At 41.6% G+C, this 23,257-nt stretch overlaps 1 protein-coding gene across 2 annotated transcripts in view; it reads right to left on the bottom strand.

The window, feature by feature from the left end:
• Positions 1 to 23,257, bottom strand: part of KIF13B (kinesin family member 13B) — a 128,600-nt gene that overhangs the window by 71,488 nt on the left and 33,855 nt on the right. For both annotated transcript variants that reach the window (XM_051811961.1, XM_051811969.1), the window contains exons 3-8: positions 7,679 to 7,694; positions 6,116 to 6,176; positions 4,417 to 4,509; positions 3,614 to 3,794; positions 3,136 to 3,223; positions 1,689 to 1,823 (exon numbers count right to left, since the gene is read on the bottom strand). In XM_051811961.1, the coding sequence (XP_051667921.1) occupies positions 1,689 to 1,823; positions 3,136 to 3,223; positions 3,614 to 3,794; positions 4,417 to 4,509; positions 6,116 to 6,176; positions 7,679 to 7,694 (574 nt within the window). The remainder of the gene's footprint in view (positions 1 to 1,688; positions 1,824 to 3,135; positions 3,224 to 3,613; positions 3,795 to 4,416; positions 4,510 to 6,115; positions 6,177 to 7,678; positions 7,695 to 23,257) is intronic.

Here is a 23,257-nt window from a genome sequence, read left to right as displayed (position 1 = left end):
AACAGTCACTGTTAGTTTACTTATTTTAAGTCACACAGTTTGATGTATTTTCCAACAAGAATCAAGCTTCATTTTTTGGTGTAAACTTTTGTTCCAACACCTTTGAGAACTGTTGGGATTGAACAGTGGCCTGTGCTAACTCATTACCTGTTGCTTCAGAAACCACTGAATGATCTGAAGCCAAGTCTGGGACACCAATATCTTCAAAACATCTCCGAAATCTCCAGAGGAGAGGTACACAGGGCACTTTAGTGAAGTGTTAAACCATGAAAAATGCAGAGTTACTACAGGAAAAGGAGTCATAACCAGGGACGTGGGGTTTACAATCCCACCTTGAAAACAGTCTCCTAAAAATCTCAGATTTTATACCAGTTTTCTTCTGTTTGCCAGAGACTAGAGTGACCACGACAAGCAGCAATAATCTATGAAAATTATTACAATTGCAAAGTCTCTTATATCCTTCTCAGCCTCCTGGAATGCAATCCAAGCTACGAGAGTATTTAAACCTGTAACGGAGATTTTGTTACAAATCCTTTTATCTCATTTGACCCAAAATGACACTGTGAAACACTCCATGAATTTCCTACGTCAATCTGAAGAGCCAACTGCCTTTGAGAACAGTTTGCTCACATCATGTTCTTCTGCAGCATCTGCAACTTCAGCATCTCAGTATCACAAAGCGCGACGTTCCCTTCAATGAATGGGATAATCAGAATCAATGTGCTTTCAAAAATGTTACCCTGAGCCTCTCAAAATATGGTGTGATTATCAAGCCACAGGGAAATGTGTCATTTCCAGGGCTGAAAGGACCAGCAGGTGGGAAAACAGAGAAATCTGTCCCAGAAGCTCACACAGTGGTCACTGGAAGATGTAGAAAAGATGGACAGTCAGGACGTCGACCACCTCGCATCCAGGCTGAGCAGGACCACCCAAAAACTAAGTGTGATGAGCCTGCAGCACAGCCACAGCAAAACTGGAGTGACAAACCATGGAAAATCCAGGAGTTCAGCACAGTATGATGCTGATTTGAAGTGCAAAGGGGAAAAAAAATCCAAATAAAGAACGAGGGAAATGATGCAGATAAGAAGATCAGTGGAAACTGAGAAACAAGGAGGAAAAAAGTCCAAATGCTCATTATGTTTTTCCAATATATTCAATATTCAGGCACATACATGCCTTAGATTTGCTCCATGGACACTCGAATTTTCTCCAAAGCTTTGAAAGTATTAAAGAATTGCCCAAGAACAGAAGCTGTCAACAAAGTTTAAAGATACTTATTTCAATTGAATTTTATCAGCATGTTCTGTGAGGGACTAAATAATATTGACATTATGTATTTCACACACCACTGCGAGGCATATTTTTTTATAAGGAAACATAAAGAAAAATATTCTCACATTTAAATGTCTTTTAGATATTTAACACATACACATAAAATATTAATGACATACAATGCAAAATGTTTGAAATCAGTAATTTTTTTTCTATTTAGAAAGTTGATGATTGATATATATTTGCATGAAATAACCTGAGGGACACTCAGGTGTTCTTCTATTTTTCATCTACACATTCTGTCTTTCATATGTCCTACACACTGCTTCCTAAAAGGAAGTGATTCTTTTTTATGAAATACATTAAAGAAATATATCCATGCTTGACATTTGGACCTTGTAAGTTGTTTTTCTTACCCCTGATTGTACGTCATAGAGCGTGTGGGTGAGGGTAATCTTGAACACTGCGTGGGACCGACTGCTCTCCTCGTTCATGTTGGTTGCAGCCACTGTTCGGGATTTGTTGCCCTCAGACATCAAGGACTCGATGTCCTAGAGACAATTTTCACAGCCAGGAGAATATCTGCATTAACATTCTTCTCAATTATCCACAAAAATAATCTCATTTTGGTAAAATACAGCGTTTTCTCATGAGTTTCCCACTGTTTATTCATAAAGCATGAGGGGTAAAATGCTGTGATCTCTCCTTTAAAGCCTAGAAATTACAGAGTCATGACACTCCCCGACATAGATATTAAATTATCATCAAAATTATGCACCTGCCTGCAGACAGAAACACTCAAAAGCTAAGAAAGGAGTGAGGAAACAGCAGTCCACGTTTGAACCCTGTAACATTTTAGCCTGGGTTGTCAGGTTGTTCTTGGAATCTGGAGGCTCAAAGGGTTATAAAACAGAACCAGGCTGAACAGGTCATTATATTCCTTTAAGTTTTAAAAGTTATCAAGTTTTTAGATGTGTTAAACTGTGATACTTGAGGAAGGTGCAGGCCCCTCCTTCAGGGTTTTACAGTTAAAACTTCAGAGTCTTGGGCTTAACTTTTGTTTCTGCATCTCTACCTGGGTGATGCTAAAACAACCCAAAAAACAGTCAAGCAACAGACCACCACAGACCATTTTGACTCCAAATGCTGGCTTACACAAAGCTGCTGGGCAACATGGAGAGGCAAAGCATGAAATGTGTCTTGATTTAGCAGAAACCACCAAGGAGTGGTAAATGAACACCTGGAGAAACTGCAATAGGAGGGATTGCACCATTTTCACATTTTGGTGACAATTCATTTTCATGACAGAATTGCATCCCTTATTTATCCATTTTTCCCACAGTACATTGATGCTTCTTAAAAAAATAGGGTGTTTTTTGAATGCATATATAAACATTTACTACCCAGCAAGCAAGTTCAGTGTGATGTTCTCAAATATTTGCTTTGTAAACAACCATTAGTTTATAATTCCACTGTGTGCTACTGGGAGGGGAAATTATTAGACTGGAGCACGACAGCCAAAAAGTGACACAGTGGGTACTGAGAGCCGGTCTCTGCTAAATCCTGGCTCTGTAATTAATCACAGAACACTTTCCCATGACAGCATACACTCATCTTAAGTCTGGGAGGAAATGTGTTTCATTAAACAGCTGAACTACTTCCAGAATTATTGAATAGTACAGGATGAAGTGAGTTTCTGCCCTTAACCCTGTTCTCCCCAGGGATCACAACACGACAATCCTCAGTTCTCTTGCTCTAAAATCCACAGTGATGAGGAGCAGCTTAACAGTTCTGTCCTGCTTAGGGGACAGTACCCTGGTGTTTAGGATGTCAACACAAGCCTTTCATAAAATTGATCCTTACCTTGTAGCTAGCAACAGCTAGTTTGGATAGGCCATCTACGTAAGGGCCATAAACACTGTGTTCTCTAACCTTTAATGACTGACGGCTTCTGGTTGGGGAAAAAAAAGGTATTTATAAGCACATGACTGACTTGAGACAACATTTACACAAAGTCAATTCTCACTGACAGATCTCAAACAGGATGGTCTCGCAGATACTGTAATAAAGCACAGAACATGGACTATAATGCAAACAAAAAAGCCTTATGTCTACACGTAAAAAGCTGGCACAGACAGTTTTGTCACTTCATAAAAGGGGGCATTAGGGCAAATTTACTCCAAGCTTTTAGTCCTACTACTTCATTTTGTTTTAAAATGAGAGGATGCTGAGATCAGGAAGCAGCAAATGCCTTATATGGGATCCATTAAGGCAAACTGGTTATGGAAAGAGAGAGAGTGGGACAACATTCTACAGTGCTGATCACACACAGGTTACTTACCCTTTTGGGTCAAGGAGATCTCTGACTTTCTCATTGTATATCTCCATGTAGGATACTTCCACTTTGAAACTCTGCTCTTCATTTTCCTCTTTCTGTGCTCTTTCAAAGAGTCCACTGCAAAGTTTAGGGATTAATCCAGGCTGGTCAGCAGTCCCCATCATTGTGTATGATTTTCCAGATCCTGTGTGAGGGAATCTATGATTAGTGTGCATGCAACAAGGGTTCTTGCTGGGCAGAACATTGATAGGAAATAGAAGAGGTTAAAAAGTTAATTAATATCATTTGGTGAAAGATTATTTGTTCAGTTTTCTACTTTAAATTAACCAAAATGCCACTGAGCTAAAGGTTATTTAATTAAAAGGAAAACAAGAAATTTAGTTCCAACTGCTGAAGAAGACTTTTTCAGGTAGATAGAGTAAATCACACCCCACTAACATCCACAGATGGGCCATGATGAGAAAACTCTTCACGTTACTCTTTAAATATTACATTTCAAATGACAATTCAAGATCATTCCAACTGCAGAGGCAGAAAATCTGAGCGATGCTCCGAACTCAAGGACAACCAGGGTCATTCCAAAGATCATAATCTAAACTGTGAGAAATAAGGGTAGCCAGCAGCAACAAAATCTTATTTCTCATCCTGCCCCCTTCATATCTGATGCTAGAGGAGAGAAAAACATTTCTTATCTACATTAGAAAGCATTTCTCCTGGAACAATGTCACAACAGGCATGAAAAGAGTCCTCAGTCAGGACAGTGACACCTTTTGAGAGAAGAATATTTTTGCTTATCTGGGACTTACCCGTCTGCCCATAGGCAAAGATACAAGCATTGTAGCCTTCAAAGGCATTCTGAAGAATATTCTCCCCAAGGCACTTGAAAACAACATCTTGACCTAAAAAATAAAACACACAGGCGAACGTTGTAACACAGCAAGAGGTATTTGTCCCTTGGTTTGGAATCTTGAAGGATTATGTAAAAGCAGTTGGTGTTTTCCTGCTTTTGTTGCCTAAATAATATCCAGTGTTTGCTCCCTGGACAGGAGCAAGTCCATCAGCACCACAAGATGGTTCTGTAAAAATCTGGGATTATCATGCACATACCTGTATGTGTTTAAAGCAACATCCTATCAATGTTACACCCTGAAGTTTTATCAGCAGAGAATCTGCTGCCACCTGCAGAATTTAATCCACTGGTGAATGATACCCCCTCAAAATATACTCTACCTGCACATTTTAACAACAGTCAGTTGATTTTAATCTAAGGGAATCACTAGAGCACTGGATAATTTTACTGTATCAGATGTTAAATAACACCATGAGGAGATTTTTGCAGAGAAAGAATCACAACTATGTGGAAGATATGGACAGGTACAAGATATGCATTAGCAAAATATAGGGTGTATCACTTCTTTTGTAATGGAAATTTGAGCTTTTCAGTTCCTTTTCCACTCAGAGGAAGAAAGGCTTAAAATGTTTGAGTTGTATCTATTAAAAAAAAAAAATCTCTATTTTGAGAATTTCTTTTATAAGCAGAGGAACAAGACATGGTAGAACTTTATGGACTGGAAGTCCTCTCAAATAAGTTAGTGTTCCTTTAAGCTCTTCTTTTTCTCTCATTGAAGTTCATATCTTTATAGATCACTAATATCTGGACCAAGCTAAGCACAGTGAAATGGTTTTGGACCAAACCCTTCCACTGTATAACAGACCATAATATAAGTTATATAGGTACCTCCACCAGTTTGAGAAACAAAATATATACCTGCTTATGTAATTTGTATGGTTGAAAGTGTCACATTTTTCTCAGTTCCTTGATTAATTATTATTCATTAGCTATTTGTTAAAGAAATAAAAATCAAGAATTGGATGCTCCTTTGATTTTTCTTGTGAGTTTTTTGAAAATAAACAGTAACAAGTTCAACTGATCCCAAATTTTAAAAGATAACAAGTGTGAAAGGAATAGATGACAGGAGTGTTAAGTCATATTTTATCATAATTATTTGCCAAAAGGAGTTATAAAATACATAGAAAGCTTTTCTTTAAATACATTGCACACTCTCACCTGAGCATCTGAATTCACATTGTCTATATTAAATTAGGCTTTTATTAATATTTCATTATTAAGTTGTACTGTGATGCCAAACTCCCATCAGCACTGTGAAACCTGAAACTACACAGAACAATGCTCCTCAAATACTGAAAATAAATGGTTTTGATGCTTTTACAACGATGGACTTGGAAAAGTACTTTAAATAAAGGTGTAAATATGAATAACCCATCAAGGTGATGGATTTCTCCATTCCCTACACTGCAAATGGGTGGCAGTGCCCGTTGCTGTTGTCAGAAACAGAAGTGATTGAAGATTTCCCTTTTCCTTTTGACAACAAACAGCCATACAGAGGACAGCACCTTGTGACATATGGCCTGTGCCCTGTAGCAAAAACTCTATTTTAATTAGATCATTCCCACTTGGAGACAAGAAGCCACAATTAATATTACCTGCATATTTTTCTTTGACAGATTCATCCATAGACCAAAAGCAGTGATCATAAGCAAACACCTGTAGGGAGACAACCAGGACACCTCATAAAATCTGCTGCCAAATCACACACATTATCCAAATTTCGACATTCTGAACATAATACACATTCCCACAGAATTACTCATTTTCTTGAAGCCTAAACAAACACTTCATCTTCCTGTGTGCTTCTCTTTGCTCCTTGTTTGTGTTTCTGCCTTTCTGTGCCAATCCCATTCCCTGCTCTCCAAAAGCTCTCCATGTGCCAACCGAGTGGATGTCAAGGAGCACTGAGTATCTCCCTTTAAACCCATCCTTGCAATTCATTTTTCACAAGAGTTTCTATTTTGCAAACTGACAGATGTCCTCAAGCTGTTTCTGCCTCCCATCTCCCTGTGCTTCTTGTCTGCATAAATTAAAAACAAGCCTTAGGGTTGGAACCTCTTTCCAACACAAGAGGAGCGTGTATTTATTCATATACCATGACAAAGCAGTCATCACAGCCTAATATTTGTAAAGAATAATATAAAACAAATTAGTTTTATCATGAGAGGAGTAGCACTATAATCTCCTTCAACAGAAAAGTTTTGATTTTGTGGTAAATCCATCAAAAGGTCCACAGGCACCTTTCATCCTAAAAGCTGACCTGAAACAAGACAATGCATATTTTGGGACAGATGCTTGCCAAAACAGCTCCTCTGGGTATGCATTTGCAAGGAAAAAAATTAATTAGGGTAATGTCTGACCTACATTCACATAGGCAAAATTTACTCTGTAGGATGCAGGAAAAGGGAAGTGAAATGTGGGGCTCTTTGGCTGTGGATTTCCCCTCTAAGCTCAATGGGAGCTGCTCTTTCCCCTTTGGATGTCCTGCATTGCAACCCACATTTATGAAAATGTCTACTGTAGCAAAATCCTTGAAATTTAAATAACTTATCTTCAAAAATACATTGTTTTTTTCCCCCATACTACACGATGTCCCAGCACCAAGAGATAAAAGTGGTTATTTTATATCCTCTGAGGAGACAACAGCTCGTTTATTTAAAATTAAGGTACATTTTTTTAAACTTTGAATTTATTTTACAAATAATTGTATTATTTAAACATTTTATGCCTTCAGAACATTTAGTAAAACATCCCTGGCTACATGACCACATCAATAAAGTGAACCCTGATATGCCAGGGCAGGGAGAGACGTCTTCAAACCAAATACAAGTGATGGGATCGTAAGGAAAAAAAAAAAACGAGTTTGCTTTAACACAAACACCAGAAAATGCTTTTAAAAGCCTACAAAGAACAAGTATCTTCCATTCACAGCCTGCAATGCTGAGTGTGGATGTTCTCATTTGTTCCTCTGACTCATTTTTTGGCACAGGCTGTTCAGAGCTTTTCTGCAGCAAGGAGATGCTTCGAGTTTCTTACTCAACAGCTGATCAACGGCAGAGCTGGTTTTCAAAATGCTTTTAATATTTGGATAACCCAAGAATAAATAAGTGATAGGACAATTTTCACACACTGACATAACCTGCAATAAAAGCCCTTACCTTTGGGTGGCTCCTACTGTTCCCCAATGCATCAGGAGCAGAAAGGATTTGGTACAAGGTCAGGGGAAGAAAAGAAAAAGAAAAAACAGAAACAAGGTCTGTTAGTTGTGATTTTAACTTAATTATGCTTTCACTAATCACTGAAATGCTGCATTTTAAAAGTTCATATTTCTCCTCAGATCTCTCCTTGCTTACAGACCCCAAGTCATTTTATAAACCTTTTTAGGAGGAAGATTTGAGATCCTGCTCTAAGTTGGCTTTAAATTCAAACCAACTAATTTTCCTCATGCTGCCACCACCTCTTCCTTGTTCTCTCCCAGGTTTATTTTTGTGGTGACAGCTCTCTCTCTCTCTCTCTCTCTCTCTCTCTCTGTGTCACTGCCTCTTAAAAAACAAAGTACCCAAGCAACATAAAAATTTCCAAAACCACTTGAACAGGAACTTCAGGAGTGTTATTCAAGAGGAAATTTCAGAGTCCAACCCTTGGGCTTGCCCAGCTCAGCTCTCTCACGGTTGCTCAGACAGCAGAGCAAACATTTGCTTCCCTAAAAGAATGAGCAGAGAACAGCAATTCCTCTCATCTGTTCTGTGCAGAATTTAAAAGTTTGGGGGTTTTTTGTTTGTTTTTGAACAAACAAATACAAAATCACTGGAGTGACCTTTCAAGTAACAGCACAGCATCAGTCAGTGCCCTGACCCAGGTTATGCATGTCAGAGACTGGAAAAAAAGCAGTAAACACACAACAAACCACTGATATTTTCCTTGTCCTGGACATTCCACGTGACATTAGGAAACTCTTGACATCAGTAACGAGTAAAGTCTTGTGACAAGCAACACTGATTCCTTTTGAACAGAGCAGGAGAAAGACGTGGGAGCCATACAAGATTACCCTCAGAAGTCTTGCTGCTCACATGGGTTGAGAAGCGAGCTTAAAAATAGTAATTTCATCATTGCCTCTCAAAAATAATTATTTATTAAACCCATCACCTCTCTTTACTCATGCCTGGATCTACTGTGTGTATGTGTGTGACAGATCAGGAATGAAAGAGGCCTTGGAAAACTGTCGGCATGACCTGCTCTGCAGGATGATTATTTAAGTCAAGGTCACCCCATGTCACAGGGTCATTCATGTCAGCAATAACAACATGTCCCCTTCTCCCCTGCCATCTGGATCAGTTGGAATAAAAGCTCTCCCAAGGTCCTTGGCAGCACGTTTGGTGTGGACTGTTGCAGATGCTCCTGGGGGGGACGTAGATAAGGAGGTGTATTGAGGGAATCTCCTCCATCAGGGTTTTGATCCAGACACAGGAGACATCAGAGAGCCCTTGTGGATTCTTCTATGAGAGACACGAGAGCATTTTCATGGCTTTCTGTGCTCCACTAAGCATTTTGCTGAAGGACTTTGCTGGAAACTGCTAAGTGGCTTTTTGGGGAGCTCCTGCTGACAGGGCAGGTTAATTCCTATTCCTACAGGACGAACATTCTTGTTGTAAAATAAAGAGAATAACAAGCCTGGATGCAGAGTTTGAGTTTAGCACTCAGAGATATGACTCTGCTTTTCATTCAAGCAGCTGTGCTCACATTCCCCAGCCCAATTCCAAGGCAGGATTATATTGTGACAATGCAATTGGTCTTTCCAGCCCTCAGTACTGGACGTATTATTGAGTATTTGGGTTAAAACAGCAATAAGGATCTAATCTGAGAAGTTCTATCACATATCCAGTTTTAAGAGGATGGATTATGCTGGGCTATGTATCACTGAGCTTAATTTAAGGTGTTTAGTCTGAACTAAGTATCTCATTTTCTCTAGAGCAGCACAAACACATAAAACCACGTCTCTGGTCTTGCTTAATCCAAACGTGAGCCCTAAGAAACCCAGAGCACAGAATTTAGGATACAGCACAGCTACACAGAGCTGTGTTCTGTGCACTTTTGACCACGAAGAGAATAAATGGGACAAATGTTTCCCCAAGGAAAGCATTAAGGGTGCAGCCTGCATGGCACAGCATTGTGCTGTGCACACACCAACCCATTAACGCTGCAGCTGCGTGCTGGGCCCACAAACCCATGAAAAGATTTCCAGCCTGATCCTAAATCCCTTGGGAAATGAACAGATAGGGAAATAGGGTACCCACAGCAGGCTCTTTAGCTACAAGGGCACACTGGGAGTGCTGGGTGTTCGTGCCCAAGTGCATCATCACAGTCCATGCCACGGGTGATGAAAAGGTAAAGACTAAGAACAGCATCACCTACAGAGCAGGGAAGTGTTTCCTACAAAAACCATGGATAACAGCAATGTTTGTAAAGAACAGGGAGGTGATTCTTCCCCCCTATTCTGCTCTTGTAAGACCCCACCTGGAGTCCTGTGTACAGTTCTGGTGCCCCCCACATAAGGAGGACATGGAACTGTTGGAGCAAGTCCAGAGGAGGCCACGAAGTTGATAAGAGGACTGGGGCACCTCCCCTATGGAAACAGGCTGAGAAAGTTCAGGCTGTTCAGCCTGGAGAAGAGAAGGTTGTGTGGAGACCTCAGAGCAACTTTCCAGAATCTGAAGGGGCCTCAAGGGAAGCCAGAGAGGGATCCTTTGTCAGGAACTGTAGGGAGAGGAAAAGGAGTAATGGGTTCAAATGGAAGAGGGGAAAGTTAGGTTAGATATATGGAAGAAATTCTTGGCTGTGAGGGTGGGGAGGCCCTGGCACAGGTTGCCCAGAGAAGCTGTGGCTGCCCCATCCCTGGAAGCGTTTAAGGAAAGGTTGGATGGGGCTTGGAGCAACCTGGGCCAGTGGAAGGTGTCCCTGCCCATGGCACGGGGTTGGAATGAGCCAATCTTTCAGGCCCTTTCCAACTCAAACCATTCTGGGATTCCATGATTTCCTATGGATAATGCTGGCATTAGCAAGAAACCCCAGAGAATCCCAACCCTGACAACTTGTAATGAATAGCAAAGAATCATGACTAAATAGTTCTAAAGCAGCAAAGGTCACTACAGTTGTGTCCCTGCAAACTGCTCACACCAGAGCCATGTCCAAACCAGTGTCTGCAGGGCAGGGAGGGAAAAGGAGCACATCAAGACTGTGACAGTCCCCAAGGATGCTGCCATTCCAAGGGACAGGCAGGACTCACTGTGGCTCCTTGGCTGACAGCCAACAATTCACATCTATCTCGAGTGCAGCAGAAACAGCCAGGACAGGAAGGGAAAACTTATCTTTTAGCTACTGAGGGATGTCACTGAGATGTTTTCAGCTACTTGTTTTCACCTGGATCCAGACTGACAGGACTCTCTTTTGCCAGTTCCCCTCTTTTATCTCTTCTCAGCTCAATGCCAAACAGAAGCAGGGGGAGTCTAATGTATCTGATTTGATTCTAAAATTAAAAAGGGAGAAAGAACACTCTAAAACAACTGCCTCCATTTAACACTATTTTATTTGTTGCAGCCAATGGTAGGGGGTTGGAACAAGATGGTCTTTAAGGTCCCTTCCAACTCAAACCCTTCTGTGATTCCATGAATATATCTGCTGGTTTGAGATTTAATTGAAGACTGAGTAAGCATTTCTTTTTAAACTATCTCTTACACTGTGTAAATGTGTCCAGATCAAGCTTTTTGATCAGGACACATTTGCTTTCCTATAAACATGCTGGTGGCTCCACAAATCTTAGGCACAGTTTAAAAAGATGGATAAAATGAGAGCAGGTCCCAGCTGAGACCATCAGTATATGTGCAATATGCTTCTGTTTCTTTAAAGAAGAGAATAATTAAATTATATATTCAAACACAATAAACTCCTCTGTTCAATAACAGTGATTAGTGGCATTTTAATAAAACACCAGATCAGTTTTTCCCTGTTCAGAAGGGGAAGGAAAGTATAATGAGCTTAAGTACATCTGAGATTTTGCAAATCTCATGGGGAAAACACTCCAGCAGATGAGCAGAGGTGAACCAAGCCTGGGAAGACGCAAGGACAGCTCAGCCCTTATCTCTTCTGTCTGGCTGACCCCACAGCTCCCAGATAGCAGCCAGCTGGCAAATCAGCACATGCTCTAAATCAGTCACAGCACATTTCCCTTCTTGTCTAAATCAGAAACGGGCAGATGGGGCAAAGGGAGGAGAAAGGTGGGAGGTGGCAAGGCAGGAAGCAGGGAAAGGAGGTACAGAGGCTGTAGGACATGAGCTGACATGCCAGGCATGGGTTTTCTCCTCTGTATTTTGTTGAAAAAGAACGTTTCCTGTGCCAACAGCGACTGCAACAACATCCAAACTATACATTTGGCTGATACTGCCCAGTGGCACAAGGCTATGATGGATTTATGGAGCTGAAACATAACCTTTTGTCATTTTCAGAAGGTTCTGGAATAGCAAAATATAATACAAATTTGAAGGTTAAAAAAAAAAAGAGAGGGAACAATTCCAACTATGAAAATCTCAGCAAATCTCCAAAAATTCTTATTGCCTTCCACTTTCAATCTTCCATAACCATTGCAAAAACAAGCATATCAAATTCCAGTGTAATTAGTGCTGTTTTATGCCCTTCAGCAGGAGCTGCTTGGCAAAAACTCTACAAAGTAGCTAAAAATACAACTAGAAAAACACACTGAGGGGCAAAAGCTCCTTGGGGCTCAGCAGGGAAAGGTGTTGGTGTCTCCCAGAGATCACTCCATAAAGCCACATCTTTCTGCTCCCAGCTGAGTTAGTTTGCCTTAAATCAACTCATATTCACACTCATTTTATTTAAAGTAAAGTTGGCATCCTGTGTCACAGTAATTTACCCTTCAGATTCAGGAACAGCTCCACTTTGTAGGAAGTTCATTCTTTTGAAGTTTGTACAGATATAGTCCAAACCACTGTGTTTCTGATAGCTTTAAATCCAGGATCAGGTGGACTGTTCATACCCCCCAGATCCTGTTATAACACTCACAGCCATGATGCCTGCTCCATGCTTCCAGGGGAATTTGGAAGGCAAGTACCATGTTGCAACTGCACCTATGTGCCCATGGGAATTATAACACAAAAGGAAAAGCAGCCTCAGGTTTGCTCTTGGTATCAAATCAAAGGAAAAACTCCAGTGCAGCACCTAAAGGACAAATGTCTCATGGTCTCCAGAGGTCCCTTCCAACCTCAGCCATTCAGGAATTCTGGGATTTTATTAATAACATGTTGCAGATAAAAGGAGTACAATAACTACACCAGGTTCTGACACACACGACTTCATCATATATCAGGTATTCCCTGAAAGCAAAGAACTGCTGCTACACTGGGAAGAGTTAGTTGTTCCTCGGCTAAGTATGGTCCAAAATAGTACCTGCATGGAAAACCATAATGTTTCACTGCTTTTGTGGCTCCTGTACACTGTTTTCATGGAATCACAGACTGGAAGGGACCTTAAAAATCATCTTGTTCCAACCTCCACCGTACTACAGGAGCTTCCAAGGCTGGAGAAGCTGGTAAGTGCAGCAGGAATTCCTGAAGAGCTCTAGCACCAGCAAGTCTCAAGGCCAACAACTCAGGCACACAAAAAACCATCAGGAAGATCCTGCATTTGTCTAAAGTTTGGGAGCCCAGTTATTTTCCTGAAGCAGATCCTTTAATTAGCAGCTCGTGTTTTGGTTTTATTCTGTATGAATAAAGAATCTAGAATAAGGTATTTCAAAGACCCAGCAGTTAGAAAAGCCACTGCAATGGTATGGGTTTTATTGTTTAAATTTCAGCAGCAGAATTTCTTTCCTGGCATAAAAAAAAGCCAGCCAATGGTGAAATAAAATGTAGACAATAAATTTCATTATTTTACGAACACAGACATAACTGAAAGACAGTGGTTTGACAGCTGATAAGGAATAGTAGAATTAATGGAGGGGCTGTTTCCTCTCTTTCTGCATATCACACGAATAAAACTTGTACCACATTTTGCTGCTGCCAGGTGTACAGTGAGAGGAAAAGCCAACTAAATCAAGCCTGATCACTTCAAGGTTCTAGAAATCCATTTTCCCAGAATATTTCAGACTGTAAAGTGCTTCAGATTATTGGGTTTAACAGTTTATAAATGCTCTTTCCCCAGTTTTACACCTAGGCCAAGTGGTAGCAAAATGCTGAGTCCCAGCAGTCTCCAATTTTGGAGGATATCCTGCAATTAATACTATTCTTAGGGAGTCTCAGTTTTACTTCCACAGCAATACTGAGCTCTCTGGGAAAAAACCCTATTTGAACACGAGATTTTTTGCAATCAAAACCAGCCTCTTTAAAACAAAATCCCAAAATACGTTAAAAAAATTAAAAAAAAAGCAGCATGTGAAAAAGCATACACAGTTCAAAGCCTAAACTTGTGTAGCTCAGAGGAACAAAGGTAATCACTGTTCCTTGGAAAATTCCTCCAGAGCTCCAAGGCATTCCAGGCGTAGTTGGCGGTTACTTAGTTTCTACTGACAAAACTTAATTTTTGCCAGCTCACTCAAAACAACACAAAACAAAAAAAAGGCCCCAAGAACTCGGGCTGAGCAGCAGCTTTGTGGGTTTGGGGTATTTTGTACCGGGAGCTAAATTTTCTGTATTGTTGGTACAATAATCTGCTTAGGCCTGACCACATTCAAGCGGTGCATGGATCCCATAAAGCTGCTGTTATGACAAGGGGATTACAACTTTATCCTTTTGTTTGTAAATACTTGGATGTCGGGATACTATTGTGCTCTAGAGAATGTTTGGTGAGCAGCCAGTCCCCAAACTTTCAATTGCTATTGTGAATTCCAATATTTTTTAATAGAGGAGGATGTGGCCACCTTTTTATAACCACAGGAGGGAGAGGGGGAAAAATGCCCCCTCATGATGTGGCAGCTGATTAACTCCTCCAGTAGATCCCAAATGGAAAACAAGGGCAGGTGGAGCAGCACATGTGTGTCTGGAATATACAGGTGTCCAGGAAAATACATGATAACCTATATATGATAATCTTGTCCTACAGCATCAACACATACAGCATTTCACATCCAGGATATCCTTTAGCCGAGCCACTGTCACACAGGATTAATCCCAGAATTATCTGCTGGGCACTATGGAAAGCAAAGGGTTGGCACTAAAAGGAATTATTAAAATACCCACACAAGGCACAGGATGAATATAAAGTTGGAGAACTCAGAAAGGAGAGTTCTACTTCAGGCTACCAAATTATGGGGAAGCATTTTGGAGAAAATCCTCCACACCTGGTTGGATAACCAGTGGGATAACTGTGCAGAAAAGCCTCCTGATGTGGATATAATTACAAGCTGTAAAGATCCTTTCAGTATTTTACAGAAATTTGTATTTTACAGAAGAAAACTGTGTTTTCCCAAGGCTTTTTTTTTCAGTGGCACAACGGAGTCTGTACAAACAGTGGCTGTGTGAGGATATCTGTGCCATTAGAATTAGTCATCATACTTACAATTAGGAAAAAAAACCCCAAACCCCTAGTGGTGTGGCTGTAAGAAGGAGGAAACAAGCTCGAGAGGCCAGAGTTTGACATCTTATTCTGAATTCTTCAGGACTATCATCAGAGCTACCCTGAACACCCCCCACAGCACCCAATAGCTGATTCTGTAGTTCCCTTCTCCCACAAAAAAAATCCCACAGAAAACCCTTTTGGCTGTGATATTAGGATCTAGTTGCTGATTTTTATTTCTTACTAAACTATTATCTGAAAACATACACATGCAGAACCTTAAACTCAGAAGTGAGGGTTGTTTTGAGAGCATGTTCGTTTTTAAAAACCATTTTCTTATCCAAGTCCGTAACTTTCAGCCTGTCTCCTTCCCTTTCCCCACTTAATTTCCAAGAGGATCCAAGACTCCCAATCCAAGGTTTTGTTAACCCTGGTTCCAGGTAATATAGAGAATTAATGTGTAATTAATACAGAAACAGTGTTAGGAACCCCCAATTTGAGAACAGCTACGATGCTGAATTTTAAGGGTTTTTTAAGGTTTTTTTGTAGGCAAGTTGATAATTCCTCATGCAACACAAGCTGCAGCTTGTCTTAAGGCAAAGTTACAAACATTACTACAAGGACTCTTCAACTCAGGGAAAGAAATGGTTCACTGAGAGCATTCAGAAAATTTTGGTAATGTTTTCTATTACTTTTAAATAGGCACTAATTCCCTCTAAAACACAGTGTGTAGAAGAGGTGTCTCCTCTGCTCAAGTGTCTCTGCCTACTCTCCTTCCACTGAATTATTTACACCATGAAGAAGCTCTGTAGTACAACATCTACAAACAGACATTTTTTGACATCCCCAAAGAACTTTCAGTCATTTATCTCACGACTGTCCGTGCAATTTGTGTTAGATAATCACACACACCACAACTCAGGAGTCACCTTCCAGCCTGGAGGCCTAAATAATAAGTCAAATTACTTCCTTCACCATCTTTTTTGGTTCCACAAGTCTGCCTTGTCTCCAAGTGAAGAACAACACCCTCCTCTCTTTGGAAAGGGTGATGCCTCTTTGAGGAGACTTGGACTCAGTTCTCTGACTTCTTTAACACATCCACCGGGCATTAAAGCAAGTAGAAAATGTTTGAAGTGGCTGCAGTTCAAAAGACAACATTGTTGTGGCCATATTTTGTAAAGAAATCAATCCTAATGGGGGGTTTGTATATGCACAGTGTATTTATGAGATTGGGAATTTCACTGGATGGAGGATCCAGTCACTCTCTGAATCTCAGTGCAGTTTCAGCACCACTGGGTCTTCAGCTGACGAAGAGGGAAGGTCTGGGCACATGCATGGGGCCAAAATTTATATATCTGAGCTATTTTTGGTGTGTCCAGAACCAGGAGAATGTTATTTTTATGTGGTAGGTCTATTCATAGCCTGTTTTGGATCCAACTCCAAATGAGGGACTCCAACAGTATTTAAAAGCCCTCACACACTGGAAACCACAAATGATGTTGGTCTAATGGTGCACAGGGAAGAGGGAGAAGATAAGAGCCATAGGCAAGAAGGGTTGCTCATTAGCATAAAACAGTGATTTGTCTTGGCTCCTAAGTTCAGTAACTGCCTGAATTTCCTCACTTCAGCACAGACACATTCCATGATCACAGGGATAACCCAGAGGTTGTTGCACAATATCTACGTGCTCTCAACTCAAACCTTCCATCAACTGCCAAGGAGCCTGGGAGGGTGAAAGAACAGCACAACTCATCTGAACCACTCCAGTAAAAAGGGAGCCCAAGAATGGCAGCTTGTCAAGGCACTGGCATCTCAAAAAAAGCACTTAAAAAAAAATCCTGACATATATTAGAAGCCTCTGTTGTAGTAAAATTAGTGTTTATATCTCTCAAAAAAGGACGATGTGTCACTCTGCCTTTTGCTCTTCCCCACAAACACAGACTCCCCCTCCCCAATCAACTCTTTCAATGCTGTTTATGTTCCTCCACCCATTTAAGACAATCTGACTGATAACACGAAGATAAGAAGGCAGGCAGCAATCAAAAGCCTTATCACCATCCCTGGAGGGATTTAAAAGATGCATAGATGTGGTGCTCAGGGACAGGGTTAAGTGGTGGGCTTGGCAGAGCTGGGGGAAGGGTTGGACTCGATGATTTTAAAGTTCTTTTCCAACCTAAACAGTTCTACAATGCTGTGATTCCAATCTCCCATATGCTGAATGTCGACAGAAATTTGAAGCATTTTGGCATACACTGATACATTACTTTTTCTTCAGGAAGGTTTCAAGCCCTTTTACACAGCACCCTACTTATGCCAACTCCCTCAGCAGCTGCAAGATCATGGTTCTGCCAATCCCAAGAAAAGATTGTTTTCCTCACCTGCCCAGATCACAGAATCCTAGAAAACATTTGGCTTGAAAGGGACTTTAAAGGTCATCTCACTCCAACCCCCTGCCATGGGCAGGGACACCTTCCACTGGCCCAGGTTGCTCCAAGCCTTGTTCAACCTGGCCTTGGACATTTCCAGGGACAGGGGAGCCACAGCTTCTCTGGGCAACCTTTGCCAGGACCTCACTACTCTCACAGCCAACAATTCCTTCCCAATATCCCATCTCTCCCTGCCCTCTGGCAGTGGGAAGCCATTCCCTGTGTCCTGTCCCTCCATCCCTTGTCCCAAGTCCCTCTCCAGCTCTCCTGGAGCCCCTTTAGGCACTGGAAGGGGCTCTAAGGTCTCCCTGGGTCCTCTTCTCCAGAAGTCCTTATGGATCCAGTGTGGGAAGGGACCATAAATTCTGTCTCATTCCAACCCCCTGCCATGGGCAGGGACACCTTCCACTAGCCCAGGGTGCTCCAAGCCCCATCCAACCTGGCCTTGGACACTTCCAGGGATGGAGCAGCCACAGCTTCTCTGGGCAACCTGTGCCAGAGCCTCAGTGCCCTCACAGGGAAGGATTTCTTCCCAATTTCCTATCTAACCCTGCCTTTAGGGATGAAATCTTACCACTGGAGTACCTGGCATGAGGAAATAGTTACAGACTTTGTCCCAAAGCAACGTAGGGTAGAAAGAACTGCTTTTCAGGGCAACATTTTTGCACCAAGCTCTCTTCTGCCTGACCTAGAAAAGAAATCCTTATCCTCAGTGTCCCATTCCAATCAGCCCTTTTTCCTTCCCAGCAGGAATATGAGAAATAAGCCATAATTGACCTGTTTGCTGAGAAGCAAGAGGAAAATACAGCATATTATGAAAATTACAGGCAAGCCTTCACCATGACAGCTCAGCTCCCATGGCCTGGCTCTGCCCTGCTAATGGCTCTGGACCGCTGAAGAAATGTCACAGTGCTCTAGGCAGAATTAAATATTTGCTTAAACCTAGAATTGCATGAAAGCACACAGATCTGCATCAGGAACTTGCTCTGAAGACAAAAAAAAATAGCATTTTCGGAGTGAAAAAGAAAGTGAGACTCCAGGCACTGAAAAAATACTGAAGAAACATCTATTTCTTCAGGTTTTGGTGGTAAAAGCCAAGTTATTTCTTCCTAAATAGGTGCTGCTGATTCAGTGTAGCCCCTAAATTTCCTAAATTTGTCTTTTGGCCACATGATCTTACCCATCTGTTTGGTCTATTCTTCTCCCTCCCACCTCAGCAAATCACTGTGGTCATTTTTAAGTGCAGGAAATATTTGGTGAACTATTCTTGAGTCAACACACACCCCAGAACTATTTCAAAGCACTGCAGTTCTTTCAGGCCCATTGTGTTCCAACTGAAAGCTCTCATTTGGGGAATCAGATAATCCACTATTTAATGAGGAAGATCATTTTGAATAAGATACTTCCTGTTCCAGCAGTATTTATTTATTCTTACGTACAAAAAATTCTTTCACTAAACACTTGCACCAACACCCACCACCCCCAAAACCAACGTGGCAACTGCTTAAAGGCTTGTGCATTGCTGTTGGTAATTTATTCATGCTGAGGAAAAAACAGGAATGAGTAACAGGCGTTAGCAGAAGAGTGTGACCAGTGGGACCAAATGCTGAAGCTACAGCGTAGAAAGTGTAAAAGAATCTGGCCACAAATTAATTCAGAAGTGACTTGGCTGGAATAGGCACTGAAACTGGGGTTGGTGAAGCCATACATCATTTTTGGCTGCCAAACATTCCTCCAGAGCCTGTGGCCTGCAGCGCTGTAAGAAGCAATCAGGGATTAAGTTATCACTTCATGCTCTGGCAAGAGAATGCAGATATTTAGCAAGGTGGAACACGCACCGCACCCCATCAGTTATCCCTTTTATCCAAATAAATTGTGTCAGCCTAAATCCCACCATGTACTTCCCTGCCAACCAACCTCCTGGGCTCTGGATTCTGGCCAGGGACTCGCTGGCTCTTGCCAACTCTCCTGTTGTCCCACGGCTGGGGCAGAGAAGTGTTTGGAAAGAGGATACAAATCCCACCCTATGGCAGAGGCTGGGAGGTTGCTCCTGGTACTCTGGAATTAGATGAGGCATCTAAAAAGTGCAAAGACGAGGCCTCTAGCCTATCACCAACTTCTATCACATGTTGAGCAGTGCCTGAAGAAGGGATGCAAGGCCCTGGGCCACGTGATGAGAAGTTACACCCTGCAGGTTGTCAGCAAATTTCCCTGAGTTTTTCCAAGGGAATTCAGGTAAAACCTTTCCCCAGCAGCCTCAAAGCACCTACAGGCCAAGGTCAGAGGCTCTGCTGAATGTGCTGCAGCTGCCAACCAGATTTCCTCCTGCTCACTCTTATCACTAATTACTTCTAAGAGTTTCCCAGGAGCAACACCATCGACTGGCTTCCTGTGCTGCTCGGAGACACGGAGCTGTTTATCTCCCCAGCATGCCTTCTCTTTTGAAATCCCTTTCAACACCTCTCCCTCAAAAAAAAAAAAAAAAAAACCCACCCCAAAAGGAGACTTAAACCCTTCCACAGCAGCAAAAAGCTGTTTGTAATCGTAGGTATTTTAAAAAGTCCTTTTCAGGGCATTACACATGTGCTGTATTAATTGTCAGTTAGAAGTTCATTGTGTGGTCAAGTGTCCTGTGCTGCAAGAAAGCAGCTCTGCAGTTATTTAGTGCCTACCCCTTACTTGTACAATATGAAGGGGCTGAAAATAGGGAAAATAGCACACAGAACGGGGAATCACAGGGCTGGATAACAAGAAATGATGCCCCAGGGCTGCGTGTGAACGAGTCTTCGTGTAGCCACTGTGAATAGAGTCATAGAATGGTTTGGAATGGACCTTTTAAAGGTCATCCACAGTCCAACCTCTCTGCAGTGAGCAGGGACAGCTTCAACCAGATCTGGTTGTTCTGAGCCTTGTCCAGCCTTGAATGTTTCCAGGGATGGGGCAGCCACAGCTTCTCTGGGCAACCTGTGCCAGGGCCTCACCACCCTCTTTGTAAAAAACCTCTTAGACCTAATCTAAATGATCTTTCTCCAACTACAGGACAGACCTTATGTTGTGAACTCAAAGCTCCAAACCTTTTTCTGGAGTAAAGCACCTATGATGTCCATCCTGCACGATGACACAATACTTGTCTGGTTTTTCTGTGAACTTCACCACAATAAACTGCTTTTATAGAAAGTTCCAGTGAACAGAGCAATCCACCACCCAGAAACTGAGACCTGGTTCCCACTGCCAGGAATGATTAATACAAAATGATTCCTTAGACATTGAGGAAAATATAGAGATATCTCTGTTCTCATCACTGACCAAGTGCTGTAGACCTGTAAAATATTAGTTAAAGCTGTGGTACTGCTCTGGAGGAATCTGCACTTGGAATAGCTCGTGGCCTTTGGTACAGGGATGGCTTTCACCTTTATTAAACTTACAGAGGGAAGTTTCTGTTGAGTGACACCAGTCAGTTCTGCCACAAAGCATGGTAATTGAAAGAGAGAAAAAAAAATCCTAATAACCCAGAAAAGCAATCACATTTCCTTGTTGGAATCTGATGAAATTTCTTGTTTATATTTCTAAATTCTTCACCTAAATATGGAATCATAGAATCATAAAGGTTGGAAAAGACCTCTAAGATCATCGAGCCCAGCTGTCAACCAGCACCACCGCCGTGTTCACCACTAAACCACGTCCTCAAGTGCCACATCCACACACTTTTTGAACACCTTCAGGGATGGCGACTCCACCAGTTCCCTGGGCAGTCTGTTCCAGTGCTTGCCAATCCTTTCCATGAGGAAATTTTCCCTAAGACCTCATCTAAACCTCCCCTGGTACAATTTAAGGCCATTTCCTCTCATCCTGTCACTTGTTACCTGGGAAGAGAGTGACACCCACCTCCCCACAACCTCCTCTCAGGGAGCTGGGCAACTTTTGCAACCTTTAAAAATTAATCTGCCCTCACTAAAAGACCACAGTTATAAGCAAATGCTGTGTCATTTCTCTATGAAGGAAATGAAGCTTCCATGAGGGTTCTGTAACATTTTGGGCACAACACTCTCTGCAAAAGGTTGAAACTCTGGAAGTGTAAAAACCTAAAACAAGATAAAGAAAACAAATCAACTCCAACTCAAATTCTGAACTAACATTTACCTCCTCACACTGTTCTTTTGTTCCACAGTAGCCACCAGCACCAGATACTTTCTGGCAGCCGGTTTCACTCAAACTTCTCTTTTCCTTCTCCAAAGATCTGTTTGGGAGACAAATTGTGGTACGTGCCATGTGGAAGAGTTTAATATTTTGTGGTCTCAGTGATTAGATATTCTGATAACTCACACACACAGTTAAGGAGCTATTTATTTCCCTGAAAAAAGCAACACAGAAAGGTGATATCAAATAAACTTTTCAGCTCCCCTTGCCAAGTTTGCACTGCAGAGGAGCTATTTTTAGCCTGCAAGTGTAGCTGCTGGTGTTCATAAACAGGGATGAGATGTAAGGCTTTCATGTGCACTGAAGGGAGCCAAAGGATGGTTCCTGCTGGATTCTAACTTTGAACTCCCAGATTGCCTCCCTTCTCATTGGAACATCTTGCTTTTAGATGCAACTTGTTGCCTGCTTGACTGCAATTCATATGGGACAGCACATGCAAAAGCACTTTATATGACACGATCGTGATTTAGCATCACACACAGCAGTGCCCTAAAACAAGGACAAAAGCAGATGTTTCTGCTTGTATCTTGAGGATCTCTTTTAATTATTTTAAACATACACATCACCAAGGAAAGCATCATCGTTGTTACTGCTAAATGAAATTTAGAGGTTGCTCAACAGTACCTGCAGCTAATCCGGAATTACAAAGAGCTTCTATATTGATGAACAGGAGGATATTGGAATTTTCACAGATGAACAGGACTTATTCTCAGTCTGAAGCAACTGCCCTCATAACCACCCACACCTTGACCCTCTAAATCCAAAAGACATCAGCCCATTTTGAGAAGCTGAAAGCCAAATAATAAAATTTCCATTAGTTTAAGATTATGCATCTAATGCTAAACACACAACTTTTCACACAGGATGACAAAGCAAAAATCATTAATCAAATGTGCTCCACTAAAACTTGTCACTGCTGGACTCCCTGGTAGCTGAATGATCCACTCAGAGTCACAAAACAGCTTCTCAGTCACTGAAGAAACCCAACAGTCCAACTGGGAACACAACATGGAATTTGATGGTTGGCTCTTCTCCTTCCTTATAAATACCTTATAAAATGTTTTGTAAGAAGAAACAAACCCAAAAGATTAACATCCTTTCCTAGTGAAATAGGGGGATGTCATTCAAGCTTCAAGGCCACAAGATACAAGCAGAGAAATCCAATGGGCAGCAGCCCCAACTCTTTACCAAATAAATCAGTTAAACTCAATCACTGTCATTCCCAATTAGACATTTTCCTGACTGTAACTCCCCCAAACTGTGCAGATGTATCAACTCAGTTACTTCCTTACAAAACAAAACCCACCCACACATACAAGCTGCTAAAGGAAACATTATTTTCAATGGGTAACCTCTATTTTGGTGGGGGTTGAGGGTGGGAATGGGAAGGAGAGGAAGGAAAGTTATTGCATGAAAACGGGCCAGTGGTCTCAGTAAAAATAAACTGTGGAGTATTTGTGGATTAGCTGTTCCACAGAGCTCACACTTTGCCCACCACAATAAACCACCACATATTTATAAAAGCAATAACCGAGGGGAAAAAATAACCCCCCA

This window comes from Manacus candei, unplaced genomic scaffold (genome assembly GCF_025592945.1).
Source record: "Manacus candei isolate 608988 ecotype Guabito, Panama unplaced genomic scaffold, ASM2559294v1 h1tg000007l, whole genome shotgun sequence".
Taxonomy (NCBI): Eukaryota; Metazoa; Chordata; class Aves; order Passeriformes; family Pipridae; genus Manacus; species Manacus candei.
This window is presented reverse-complemented; position numbering and strand designations above follow the sequence as displayed.